Source organism: Pleurodeles waltl, chromosome 3_1 (genome assembly GCF_031143425.1).
Source record: "Pleurodeles waltl isolate 20211129_DDA chromosome 3_1, aPleWal1.hap1.20221129, whole genome shotgun sequence".
NCBI classification, from domain to species: Eukaryota; Metazoa; Chordata; class Amphibia; order Caudata; family Salamandridae; genus Pleurodeles; species Pleurodeles waltl.
The window spans coordinates 1,029,044,656-1,029,059,075 of NC_090440.1; the positions used below are offsets into that span (position 1 = coordinate 1,029,044,656).

The window sequence follows — 14,420 nt, forward strand, 5'->3', positions numbered from 1 at the left end:
GGCCTTCTAGCCTGTTTTATGACCTCCATACATTCTTGGGTGAGGTTTAAATGTCCGAATTCTAGGATTTCAGGAGCCAGATTGCTAGATTCAGCGATGCTGGGTTTGGATGCCTGATCTGTTGTTTGTGTTGTGTTAGCAGATCTGGCCTGTTGGGTAGCTTGACATGGGGTACTACTGACATGTCTAGTAGTGTTGTGTACCAGGGTTGTCTTGCCCATGTTGGTGCTATTAGTATGAGTTTGAGTTTGTTTTGACTCAATTTGTTCACTAGATATGGAAGGAGAGGGAGAGGGGGAAAAGCGTATGCAAATATCCCTGACCAATTCATCCATAGAGCATTGCCTTGAGACTGCCTGTGTGGGTACCTGGATGCGAAGTTTTGGCATTTTGCGTTCGCCTTTGTTGCAAATAGGTCTATTTGAGGTGTTCCCCAAATGTGGAAGTAAGTGTTTAGAATTTGGGGGTGAATCTCCCATTCGTGGACTTGTTGGTGATCTCGAGAGAGGTTGTCTGCTAGTTGATTCTGGATCCCTGGAATAAACTGTGCTCTTAGGCGAATGTGGTTGTGAATCGCCCATTGCCATATCTTTTGTGCCAGGAGGCACAGCTGTGTCGAGTGTGTTCCCCCCTGTTTGTTTAGATAATACATTGTTGTCATGTTGTCTGTTTTGACAAGAATGTATTTGTGGGTTATGATGGGTTGAAATGCTTTCAACGCTAGGAATACTGCTAACAATTCTAGGTGATTTATATGAAACTTTCTTTGATGTACGTCCCATTGTCCTTGGATGCTGTGTTGATTGAGGTGTGCTCCCCACCCTGTCATGGAAGCATCTGTTGTTATCACGTATTGTGGCACTGGGTCTTGGAAAGGCCGCCCTTTGTTTAAATTTATACTGTTCCACCATAGAAGCGAGATGTATGTTTGGCGGTCTATCAACACCAGATCTAGAAGGTGACCCTGTGCCTGTGACCATTGCGATGCTAGGCACTGTTGTAAGGGCCTCATGTGCAGTCTTGCGTTTGGGACAATGGCTATGCATGAAGACATCATGCCTAGGAGTTTTAATACCATCTTTGCATGTATTTTTTGTGTCGGATACATGGCTTGTATAACCTTGTAAAAATGTTGAACCCTTTGTGGACTTGGAGTGGCTATCCCCTTTGTTGTGCTGATTGTCGCTCCTAAGTATTGCTGTGTTTTGCACGGCAGAATGTGTGATTTTGCATAGTTGATGGAGAAACCGAGTTTGTAGAGGGTTTGTATGACATACTCTGTGTGGTGTGAACACTTTGTTAGGGAGTTGGTTTTGATTAGCCAATCGTCTAGGTAGGGGAACACGTGTATTTGCTGCCTTCTGATATGTGCAGCTACTACTTCTAGGCATTTTGTAAATACTCTTGGTGCGGTTATTATACCGAACGGCAACACTTTGAATTGGTAATGTATTCCCTTGAATACGAACCTTAGGTATTTCCTGTGCGAGGGATGTATCGGTATGTGGAAATACGCGTCCTTTAGATCTAAGGTTGTCATATAGTCTTGTTGTTTTAGCAGTGGTAATACGTCTTGTAGCGTGACCATGTGAAAGTGTTCCGATTTGATGTAGATGTTTAGTGTTCTGAGATCTAAGATTGGTCTCAGTGTTTAGTCTTTTTTTGGTATTAGAAAGTACAGTGAGTAAACTCCTGTGTTCCTTTGTGTACGTGGTACAAGTTCTATTGCGTCCTTTTGCAGTAATGCCTGAACTTCTAATTCCAGAAGGTCTAAATGCTGTTTTGACATGTTTTGAGTTTTTGGTGGGACATTTGGAGGGATTTGGAGAAATTCTATGCAATAACCATGTTGGATAATTGCTAAGACCCAAGTGTCTGTTGTTATCTCCTCCCAAGCTTTGTAAAATTGACTTAGTCTTCCCCCCACTGGTGTTGTGTGAAGGGGTTGAGTGACTTGTGAGTCACTGTTTGGTTGTAGGGGTTTTGGGACCTTGAAATTTTCCCCGGTTTCTAGGGAATTGTCCCCCTCTGTACTGGCCCCGAAAGCCTCCCCTTTGGTACTGTCCCTGGTAGGTAGACGGTGTTGATTGTGAGGTGCTGGCTTGTGTGGCTTGACCCCGAAACCCCCCTCTGAAGGGTGTTCTGCGAAATGTGCCAAAAGTGCCTCTGCCCTGCGGGGAATAGAGTGCGCCCATGGCCTTGGCTGTGTCAGTGTCCTTTTTCAATTTCTCAATTGCCGTGTCCACATCGGGTCCAAACAATTGTTGTTCGTTGAACGGCATATTGAGCACTGCCTGTTGGATCTCGGGTTTAAACCCGGATGTGCGCAACCATGCGTGCCTTCTTATGGTTACCGCGGTATTTATTGTTCTTGCAGCTGTATCCGCTGCATCCATAGAGGAGCGTATTTGGTTATTAGAGATATTTTGTCCCTCCTCAACTACTTGTTTTGCCCGTTTCTGTAATTCTTTGGGCAGATGCTCGATGAGATGCTGCATCTCATCCCAATGGGCTCTGTCATATCGCGCTAGGAGCGCCTGAGAGTTCGCGATGCGCCACTGGTTTGCAGCTTGTACAGCAACCCTTTTTCCAGCTGCGTCGAACTTGCGGCTCTCTTTGTCCGGAGGTGGGGCGTCGCCTGATGTGTGCGAGTTGGCTCTTTTGCGAGCTGCCCCTACTACAACTGAATCTGGTGGCAGTTGTGATGTGATAAAAGCAGGGTCCGTGGGCGGTGCTTTATATTTTTTCTCCACCCGTGGAGTTATCGCCCTGCTTTTGACAGGTTCTTTAAAGATCTGTTTTGCGTGCCTTAGCATTCCCGAGAGCATAGGCAGGCTTTGATAGGTGCTATGGGTGGAGGAGAGGGTGTTGAAAAGGAAGTCATCCTCGACAGGTTCTGAGTGTAACGACACGTTATGGAACTCTGCTGCCCTAGCTACCACCTGTGCATACGCTGTGCTGTCCTCAGGTGGTGAGGGCTTGGTAGGGTACGACTCAGGACTATTGTCTGATACTGGGGCGTCGTATAGGTCCCAAGCGTCCTGGTCATCTTGGCTCATGGTGGTATGAGCTGGTGAATGTGACGGAGTTTGTGCCGGTGATGTATGAGTTACAGGTGGAGGAGAGGGTGGTGGAGTTACTTTCTTCACCACTTTTGCTTGTGGTGTTTGTTCTTGTGTTTGGAACTCGAGGCTCCTTTTCCTCCTGATTGGGGGAAGAGAGCTGATCTTCCCTGTCCCACTCTGTATGAAGATCCGCTTCTGGGTATGGTCTACGTCAGTGGTTTGTAACTCTTCTTCAAATCTGTGTTTGCGCATTTGAGAGGACAGTGATTGTTCCTCTGAATACGAGCTGGCAGTCGGTTCGGTTGCTGGGCGTTTTGGCACCGAAACTGTGTCTTTGCTTGTTTTCGGCTCCAAGGAGAATTTTCTCTTTTTTTGTAGTCGAGCCTTCTCGGCGTCGATCATCCTCGGTGCCGCTGTCTCTGCGTCGAGCAGCTTCGGTTCCGCTGTCTCGGCGTCGACCCTTTTCGGCAGCACTTTCTCGGTCCCGAGATTGCTGCGTGCCTGTGTCTCGACCCGAGTCGGACGATCTCGGCACCGGTTCGCCCTTTTTCGGTGCCGATGGACGGTCACCTATTTTATGGGTTGAGCCATGGCCTGTTGGCAGTGGCGTCCCCTGGGCCTTGTCTGTTTTCCCGTGTGGTGCTTGTTTTGACGTCTTACTCACGGTTTCTTCGACGTCGAACTCTTCCGAGTCCGATTCATGGATGGAGCAGGCTTCCTCTTCTTCTCCTTGTTCCTCGAACCCTCGTTGTCCTGTCGGCGTGGACGCCATTTGCAACCTTCTGGCTCTTCGGTCACGGAGCGTCTTTCGGGACCGAAACGCATGACAGGCCTCACACGTTTCTTCCTTGTGCTCGGGCGACAGGCACAAGTTACAGACCAAATGTTGGTCTGTATATGGATATTTGCTGTGGCATTTAGGACAGAATCGGAACGGGGTCCGTTCCATCGGTGTCGATGTTACACGCGGTCGGGCCGACCAGGCCCCGACGTGTGGTCGAAGTTACCCCGAAGGGCTACCGGAGCTCTTCACGATTCGATGTCGATTCTATCTAACCCGATACCGAACGAAACAATACCGACGTAGTTTTCCGAAGTTTTGACTATCTTTCTGTCCCGAAACCCAGAGCGAAAAGGAACACGTCCGAACCCGATGGCGGAAAAAAACAATCTAAGATGGAGTCGACGCCCATGCGCAATGGAAACAAAGGAGGAGGAGTCCCTTGGTCTCGTGACTCGAAAAGACTTCTTCGAAGAAAAACAACTTGTAACACTCCGACCCAACACCAGACGGCGGACTATGCACAGCATGTGTATCTGCAGCTACACATGCCACCGAACCTATGTTTACATTTTTTAATTTTTCATTCAAAGATGAGGAATTCCAAACTTGAAGCAGTTAATTAACTAAATACAAAATTAAAATGTGCACTAAAGCGTGCTTTGAAACGGACTGGCAAATTCTAACTGCCAGCCCTTCAATCACATCAAATGGAACAGGAGGGGTGGGGTGCATTCGAGGAGTAAGTGCAGAAAGAAAAATACAGGCGAGCAACAGAGGAGCTTGACCACTGGGGGTCTTAAAAATAAAACAAAAACCAGGGCAGGGTGGGGGAAGCAATGGATGATCTGGGTAGGGATGTGGTGGGGGAATTTGTTCATGTGTACACAAGGAACAGAGCAAGAAAACACAAACTCTCGCAAGAAATGCCAAAAGAAAAATAAATAGTTTCCTGAAATGGGAGCAGAAGAAGGATACAAATCATCCAGTGAAAAGGATGGTAAAAAAAAAAACTATCTTCTGGAGGAGGGGCAGACACAACAAGATGAAGAAAAGCAGCTGAATAAGAAGCAAACATGCATGTATATGGTATTTCTATAGCACAAACGTAGCCAAGGGCAGCAGAGAGCCTTTTGAAAAAAGAATCAAATGAAATCAAAATGAAAGACTACCAATGGTAAAAAATATGCGGTCCTAAAGTTCACAGTAAGTATAAAAATGATTCCATGGCTATAAAAATTCATAGGGCTATTAGGAATGAAAGAAACCTATACATTTTGTATCTCCTAGTCCAAATCAGATTTACCCAGAATCTAAAATGTTATCTTGCTTGGAAGTGCAGGTACACTATTTTATCAGCACTATATTTATGCTACCCAGAGATAAAAAGAAAAAAAGAATAAAAAACAGCAAACATTTAAAACATTGCTGTTAAAAGGAAAGACGCATTTACGTACACACTTTTTAAAGGATTTTTTTTTTTTTTTACAAATTGCCATGTAATGCAGGTGATTCATTATCTGGTGAGCTCTTCAAACTCTTATTTACACAAAAATTGCAGTCAAACGATTCTACTTTTCCAACTAACCTGCCTACATGATAGAGGGGCTGTTTGTGTGTTTTATGCAAGTGCTGGTCTAGTTCTTCTTCATCAGCCACTTACAAAACCAAAGAACTAGCCACTGATCTCCTTGGGGTGATTCACTTTTCAAAAGAAGGAGGCAAATACCTGAAAAACGTAGAAACTAGGTAAGTATATCAGTAGCTGCATAAGTGCTGATCCCCGAGTTTTAGCATTGCAAAGGGCTAATTCGTGGTGTGCACTTGATGTGTATGGATAGGCAAGTCATGCAATCTCAACAGGTGTACTACACCTGTTGTCCCATGTACACTACTCAATGAATAGCTTGGGTGATGAATCAAAAAAAAAACCTGCAGAGCTATATTACAATTATCGGATGACAAACTGATCTCAAAAACATGGTAGACTATGCTTCCAAAGGAAAAATAAATCCAAAAGGAAAACCTGTAAATTTTATTTCACTGTTGATTATGTTGTCACATTGGGTTGCCACATCACATTATTAAACATCTTTCCTTTATAGCAAACAAATCTCAAAGGAATGAATAGGGGCAAAGCCAAAGGTTGGTATCTTTGCCCTAATCACTAAGAACACTTTACCAGAGAAAACAGTGCAGCCTCGCCATCTTTTTAAAATTAAAATTCCTACTAACTTGATGAAATCGAAGAAGCTAGTAAAAATCCTCGGTACCTTTCCCAGTACCAGCACCCTACAATATTTTTTTAAGAAACCCTATAAAGGATGGGAAGATCGTAAGATGAGACACACATGAAGTGATAATCAAGAGTTTAGAGTAGTTCAAAAATACAGAACCTGCGTCATACAACAGTGGTTCTTAACCTGTGGTTGGGTACCCCTAGGGGTCTGCGATGCCTATTAGGGGGTAGACAACTGCTTAAAAAATTATATAATATTAACAGATTAATAAAAAAGTGTGTGTAAATAGAGAAGCAAAACTGAAAATGTTAAAACATGAGGTCAATGTATAGGAATTTGCAGTTGGAGGCTAAAAATTAAGTAGGTATCCTCAGATTGATTCAATAGGAGCAGTGCAAGTGAAGCAAATAGGATGTAGTATGGACGATGGATTGCTTCAGCTGGATTCAGAAAAGCCTCAACATTTGCATTGACATGAAAATGTGATTTTTTTTATATTTGTGAATTAAATAAAATATTTCATCATTTGCTTAATTGTGTATTTGATGAAAGATTTCTTTTGTATTTTTGTTAATTGTTTTGAGGTTTAAATCATCCCAATTGCTTAGCCTGGTTACCATGAGCTTCTAGTAATGGCTTGATGGTGGTCCCCAGATTCCAATAATGATTCAGTGGGTGTTCTTGGATTCCAATAATGATTAGGAGGGCGTCCATAGAAGTCAAAAGGTTAAGAACCACAGTAATAGAATAGTTTTTGTTTTCTTGCCACCATGAGGACTCTACTACTACTCTAAGTGTTGATGGTGCAAAAAATAGAAACTTGCCTTGGTCTTTATTTTCAAACATTTATAGTCAATTGTGAATTTTTAATACCATGCCTAGTCTGGATTCAACGCTCAAATGTCAGCATGCCTGCATCTTTTTTGTGTAATAAAAAAAAAGAGGCTAAATGTAACTGTAAGCTATTCACAACTAAACTACTTACAGGAAGATTCAATGGAAACGGCAGGGATTGAGGGTGCTGCTCAATTTCTTCGTCGTCGTTTTTTACAGTCTCTTCTTGCACCATGAGTTCATCCTGTGAAAGCATATCCTGGGGTTGCCGAAGAGCAGGGTCATGCAACAGCTGATTTGGACCAAGGACGACTTGTTGAGACAATGGCCTGCTTCCGTGAATTCCCTCTTGCCTCTCCTTGGGCCCTGAAGGATGGTCAGATACTCCACCCATCACAATCAAAGCCCTCGAGGACTGCATTTCGTCTATGCCACCACATTTAAGAAATATGCTTTGTAGCTTGCCTTCTACGCTCATTCCTTTATGCAGTAACCTAAAAAAGAAACAACAGCAGATCAGTTTAGTCAAAATATTGGATTCCATCTGATTTGATTTCTTGTTAACTTCAAGCATGCGTAGGTAAAAAAAAATATATATATATGCAAATACAGTTACTCACAAGTCCAGCTCTGAAAAATTACCACTGAGCAGTTAAGGAAAACATCAGAAAGCATATAAAAGAAAGTTGCACGTAAAGTGTAAATTTGCCCCTTCAGCAACCACACAGAAAGAGGAAATGTTAGCTGAACACAAACCTGCATTTTGTGGGTCAGGGAGATCTGCTCCTGGTTATGGAGAGGTCAAGCGTTATGGTGCATCGCAGTCATTCAGGCTCCTTCTTACCATCATCCTAACCTACCCTTAGTCATCTTGTCCATCTGCAGGGACTGCTTATTATTCGGACAGCTCTATCCAGACCAAAGAGGTGTCCTCATTAGGGCATCTATTAAAGGGAAATGTATAAGCGCCCTCTAATGCTTGGAAACAATATATCATTCTTAGTAACTGCACATGCACATGACCTACCATATACAAGAATTAACTGGTCAACAACATTGTTTTTTTCTAGTCAAAACAATATGTCCAAATGCATTTTAAATCTAATGTTTCTCCTGTTTACTTTCCAGGGATGTTATGGCTATATTTTTATTGCTCTCCTTGGACCACTTTAGTCTGTGCAATGCTCAACTCTCCTGTTCTCGCCCCCTCTTCCCCTGCACCTTTTTAATAAAGGCAGACTTGCAGTCTACCGCTCTTTCGGTGCAGTTGCAGTAGTCTTTCCTTTATTTCTACAGCTCATCTTTACCTGTTAACTTTAGCCAAATTTTGCATCTCACATATCTTTGTCACCCCACCCCTCTCTTTGTCTATGCCTCACGTTTTTTGTTAGCTCATGTTTTCACAAATCATTTTTAGGTTGAGTGTAAGCGTTCAATCTTGCGTATACTTTTAGTATACTTCTTACAGCTTAAAGAGATTTCATTTGTTGGTTGCAGGGTCCTTTAAAAATTCTTACTCGCTAGTGGTCTTTTTCTCCCTCCTTTTTCTGTTTCAGAGCAGTGACCAACTACTGTATTATTCCACTTTGATTTCTTTATCTGTTGCAGACTACTTTTGTCATTTCTTTGTTGCTCTCTTTTCACTGTTGGTGTTTTAGGCTGGTAGCTGGCTGCTTTTTACTGCAGCATTTCATTCTTCCCACCTCCTCCCATGTCGCTGACATTTGTTTTGGCTTTATTCCAGTGCTGTCCACGTTTACCTCTGGCTCCTAAAATAAGCTTATTTTACAATAGAAACACCCGGTGCCTAAACATTTAGCTCACTGCTTATGAAAGCCACAACATGCCCTTTCTGGTAGAATGTAGCTAAACCTAGAAGCAATGATGTGAAACTTGCAGAGCATCGCATCTGGAGTCTCTCTCTCTCCAGTCTCTCTCCCTCCAGGCCCTCTCCCTGCCAGCCATCAGAGACAGCTGCACATAAGGCATTGCTCATCTCCTTTATTGGGGCCATAAATCTTCTAAGGCTGCTCTGCTATTGTTAACTTCATTATGGCTTTGTTGAAATGTGAGGCAATACTTTTCCAACCAGATTTTCCAATTTTGTTCAGACCTTTACATAACTCAAGGTAGTGCAGTCAACTTCTTGTTGTTGTTGTTGTTCCTCAAGGGTTTGTGATTTCTGATGTCAGTAGCCACCACTGAACACCAAAACATGGTAAGCAAAGACTAAATTATGAGGCAGGGTTGACCAATTTATATGGCAAGAAAAGTCCAGTTCTGAATTTACAATGCCAATAGCTCTAACTCAAGAAAATGTGAGACCTATTGCATTGCAAAAGCTTGTTGTAAACGTGTAGCTTTCCTTGTGCTCATTAGCCTTGCGTTCAATACTAACAATCAAGAACTGTGTGGACCAGTTAGGATGAAACAGATCTAGGGTTGTGTTTGGGGCTATTTTGTTTACATACGTTGCACATCGGTTGACACTTCATATTATCTTCTTGTGGTACCTTGCTGTCGGATGCATCTCAAAGACCCTCCATGCTCACGGTTTCCACATTGTAAAAGACGTTCAGGATCATGCACCAATAACCTTGCTACTGTTCCCGTCCTTCCATCTATACCAAAGTACTGAAGATACTATTAAACCTTTGTGGCTCTCTTTAACCCCTTGGCTGCTAAGTTTTTTCCCCTCTAGAATGCAAACCCCTTTTTTGGGCTATTTGTACTTGGGCATCTATAACTTTTTTTTCTCCAAATAAGATATCTATGCCAAATGTGTGCCCTTTTTTCCTCAACCTGGGGATTCCAGTGGTACCCAGGGTTTGTGGATTTCACTGAAGGTGACTATGCAAATAGCCAAAATATCCCAACATTGTGGGATTTTAGGGAAAAAGGGTAAAAACAATGCTCCACAAAAAAGCCAGTTTTTTTCTCTCCTAAAAATGGTATCAAAAAAAGTTTTGCTGTGCTAAAGTCACCATTTTCCCCGCTATTAGGAACATGCAGAGCTGAATCAAAAAAACGATTTAGTTTCTCACAGTTTTGGCGTTTTTCAAAGAGGGATCCTGTTTTTCCCAATTTTTGTGCTTTTAACCTACTTCTAGTTTGTGATGGAAATCACAGTAAAACACTGGGGTAATGCGGAAATTTTCTGAAGAGTAGACAAAATTCTAAATTCAGGAACATGTCATTTGTGTAGATCCCCCAAGGTCTTCTCAAAGAAACTAATTATTAAAATGAAAAAATACTGACAATGAGTAAGAAAAATCAGCCATTTGTGACATTTTCATTTGTGTAAATTCTTGTCAGGATGGGCGATTTACAAAAGTAATATACCAATAAGTCAGCTAGACCCGTCTGGTTGTGATAATATATAGGGTTTTGTAGGTTCTCCAAGAATCTGAGGTACCCAAAGCCAACAAATGAACTGCACCTTACAATGGCTATTCATTGTGTACCAGGTATAGAGCAAATCACATGGTAAAATATGAAGAGTGAAAAATGGCTATCAAAGAAACCTATGCATTTCTGAAATAGACAACAGAAACAGACTTCGTGAGCAGTGTTTATTTGTACATCTCTGAAATTGAGGGTATATATACTACCATATATATTTCAGAGGGCATTTATCAAAATGTCTCCTTTCTTACAAACTGTTGTCCAACTGTAAGGCAGAAATGTAGAGAAATAACATTGGCAGTGATAAATGTTCTACTATTCTGTATTCCCACACGTCTCCTAGTAAATCTCCCCATAAAAACGGTATCTCACTTGTGTGGGTAGGCCTAGTGCCTGCAACAGGAAAGGACCCTAAACACAACATGGACATTTAAAAAAAAAAATTGTCTGAAAAATTGCCCTTTTTAGGGTCAAGCGCCAAGCGCTCTGGCCCTTGTTGTAATCTCTGTGGGCTTTTAACCACGCCCATGTCATGTCCATCAGTTTAGTTGGTTCATGGGTTAGCCTTTTACAGTTTGCTTGATTTCATTTGTGAAAGGCATGCATACGTCATGCCTTTTCCACTGTTTAGCCCTCCTCAAGAGCACCGATAAACTACTGAAGACATACGAGGCTCCATGTTTTCCGTATGGCTTCTGGACTACTTTTTATTTTTATTTCCTACGCAGCGCAATCTCGCTGGGCAGTAGTCAAGCACTTTGCATGACATCAACAATGTTACACAGATAATTGCATAACTGCTGATACATTTGACTACATGCGAACTTCTATTTCCTTTTGAATGCTCCTTCACGCTCATGTTCATGGCGCAGCGCTTAAATTGACTCGCTAATGTAAAAATGTATTACTTTTCATTTTCAACTTATGTGGTAAGAAAAGTCCATTTAGGACTTTACAACGCTAATAGCTCTAAGTCGAACAAATGTGAGACCCATTGCATTGCAAATACTTCTATTTCTCTGTCATACTAATCTTCAAGTGCGCCAAGCAAAGGCTTCAGTTATAGATGAGTGTACGGAAGGCACAGGTAGGAAGTGATGTACAGCTGCGAAGTTCCAACTGGTCGCTCCAAAGAATGAACTAACCGCTATCTTTCCATACCATGGGACAGACCCTTCCGCATTGTCAATAAATGTTCAAGGAAGAAGAGACCGCCTAGATCACTCTCCTTAAAAAGCAAACCTCTTTTAGACGCAAACAGATAACCACAAAGCGATAAGAACTCAATGTAATCTCTAGCTAGAGAGACTGCCTGGAGAGAAAGTAGCTGTTTCAGTCATCACGGAGAGGGCAGCTCCCCGGTCAATAAGAGGTCCGATAATGTTTTAGACAGCGCTTTTTATTACCTTTTCAGTTTCTATGTGCTGGAAAATAACCACTTTCCCGATTGTACAGTGTAATGGCACTCAAGATTAAGGACAGCAGAAAGACACCACAACCCAGAGGGTCTGAATTTGGGTCCATCTGTAGCTCACAGTGGGATCCATGTCATGAGTGCTCGAAATAGAAAGTTTTTTCCTGGATCACATATATTAAGGTTCAAGGTGTAGCAGCAGAAATAGAATAGAGTCCTGCACAGTGCGATCTGACAGTCAACAAATACATTTATTTCTTTTTAAAAAAATCAGCCCTATAGACATTGTCTATAAAGAAAAATGTGACAATACATCAGTTCTAGAATACCTAATTGGTCACAAACAGGGTTTAAAAAAAAAAAGATATATTATTATATATATATATATATATGTGTGTGTGTCTTGGTAGGTTAAGGCGCCTATTGCAGAGATCTTTGTGTACACAGCAATTTCCGGAGTATAATAATGGCAGGAATGCTCTGATGGTCAAGTCACTTGCTGTAAAGATTTTTGTACGATCTAGTCAAAGGTTAGACAAACCATAAAAAATTGTACAAATAATTATCAAGCCTGCTGTGAAGCACAACGTGTAAAATGCAGGCACGTAATATGTAGATAACTCAAGCGAGTTCCTGATTTTGTTGCAGAGATCCTTGTATTATCTCTATGCCATCATTTAAACTTGTAATATAGAACACTGATTTGTTAAATGGTACATCAATGAGCTGCATGCAAACTTCAAAAACCCTTTTTCCTCAGCCGTGTGTTTAATAGTTTCTTTGGGTAGAAATTAAAGATTTATTTGTACAGACAATCGCAACCACTGTGTCCCGACCCCATACATGTTTTTAATCACTGACTGTGCTTCTCCAGACCAAGCACTCCTAAAATGTATTGTCTAAAAATATTAATTATATGTTGCCCCTACACCCTGTGACCCTTCCTGTCTTATGTCAAATTTCCTATGTATTGAATTACATTCTTATGAGTCATTCCCTTAGTTTAACTTCCGCGTGATGTAACACACCCTGACACCCGTTTGGGTGAATAGTGCTGTAAAAGAATTTCAATAAAGAAAAATAATATTAAATGGTTATTAATGTAATTGCACTGACAGTAAGACACATCTGAAATTCTTACAGTGAATGTATATCTCGAAAATACAGGGATTTGAAAGGTCAAAAACCTGCTTCCAAATCATAGCTTGTCTCATAAGCACTTGTGAACAAGCCGAGTGTCTTAGTTTCCTTCCATGCTGTTGCCATCAGGGTGTTAAGATGAATTTGTGTTGGCAAAAACACCAGGACAAAGTCGGGATAATTTACTGGGAGTGGCCAAGATCCTGGACCCAAGTCAGGTAATAGCTGCTCGATGCATAATGTGGCTGACCGCCCTTACAACCTTATACATGACCACCAGAATGAGAAAAACTCTTTCTTGTAACATATTATTTCCCCCATTGTTGGAGAGACGCTTGCTCCGGGAAGTAATACCTGGGCATTTCTCCCAACGCCACTTCCCCACAATAAAATGCAGTCCCTGCAAATGTTTGCTTCACTAGGAAGGGTGACCAATAGCAGTTTTACATTGAGAAAGATCCCCAACATTAAGTATAGCCTTTAAGAATTGCTGCTTCATCCATCCTACTAAAGATCCATGGAAATAGGTTTTTTGTTGTAAAGGACTTGGTCAGTACAGCACACATGTCCAACAGCAGAGATGATAGCTTTTGTCGTTTTGGGGAAAATGCTTACTTTCTGCATTACTCCTGGGAAGAGTAAGAGGTCTGTGCAGGATTCAGACTTCAGAGTTGAATTAATTTGATGACAAACATGTTTATAGAGTCCACTAGCATGAATACCTCACTCATTGTTTTAACTGACAATACTAGAGCTTATCTGTTGTTATTGCAGTCTCTGAATATGGTGCTGTTTGCCCTTCATACTCCTCAGAAAGCAGTTGCATGAAGTAAAACCTCATAAAGAGCTGAAATTATAATTTAATGTTACCATAATATTATGTATTTGTTGCAAAAATCATCAGTTGTTATTCCTGAGGTTACTGCATTAGTACTCTGATAATCATTTATAATTTACAGACTATTATTTGGTGGGTGCTGCTTTAAAACGGTTTATCAAAAGTGATGAGTCATAATTTGAGACCAAAATGAACTATTAGACATGTTCCTTTATTCAAATACATAGAAAGCAGTGATCCTGACCCACGACATCACTCACCGTATTATGAAACAGTGATTTATTAGGTTGAGCATAGCAGTGCGCGCAAACGCTGCTTTTCCGGCGTGTTAGTATGCATCTGGTCTTTTAACCACATTCACCTCACGCCCATCACTACAGCTCGTTCATGGGCTTGCCCTTCAAAAATCCTTTGTAATCATTGGTAAATGCTTTAAGTTTGTCCCTCCTTAGGGCGGTTTGGTTACAGCCTTGGACATCGACCCTGTTACATGGCTAATTTCACTTTTGCCGATACGTTTGACTGCGAGCAAACTTCTTTTTCCTTTTGTGTGTCTCCTTCACGCTCATGGCGGCAGTCAGCTCGCTTATGTGAAACTGTTTTGCTTTTCATTTTCAATTTATGTGGCAAGAAAAGTCCGGTTAGGAGTTTACAACTTTAATAGCTCTAACTCGAGCAAATGTGAGACCCACTGCATTGCAAA

The 14,420-nt window shown here is 41.7% G+C and overlaps 1 protein-coding gene across 2 annotated transcripts in view; it reads right to left on the bottom strand.

The window, feature by feature from the left end:
* The window catches only part of ZNF148 (zinc finger protein 148), a 216,228-nt gene that overhangs the window by 155,077 nt on the left and 46,731 nt on the right, over window positions 1-14,420 (bottom strand). For both annotated transcript variants that reach the window (XM_069224287.1, XM_069224288.1), the window contains one exon: window positions 7,072-7,414. In XM_069224287.1, the coding sequence (XP_069080388.1) occupies window positions 7,072-7,398 (327 nt within the window). In that variant the 5' untranslated portion in view covers window positions 7,399-7,414. The remainder of the gene's footprint in view (window positions 1-7,071; window positions 7,415-14,420) is intronic.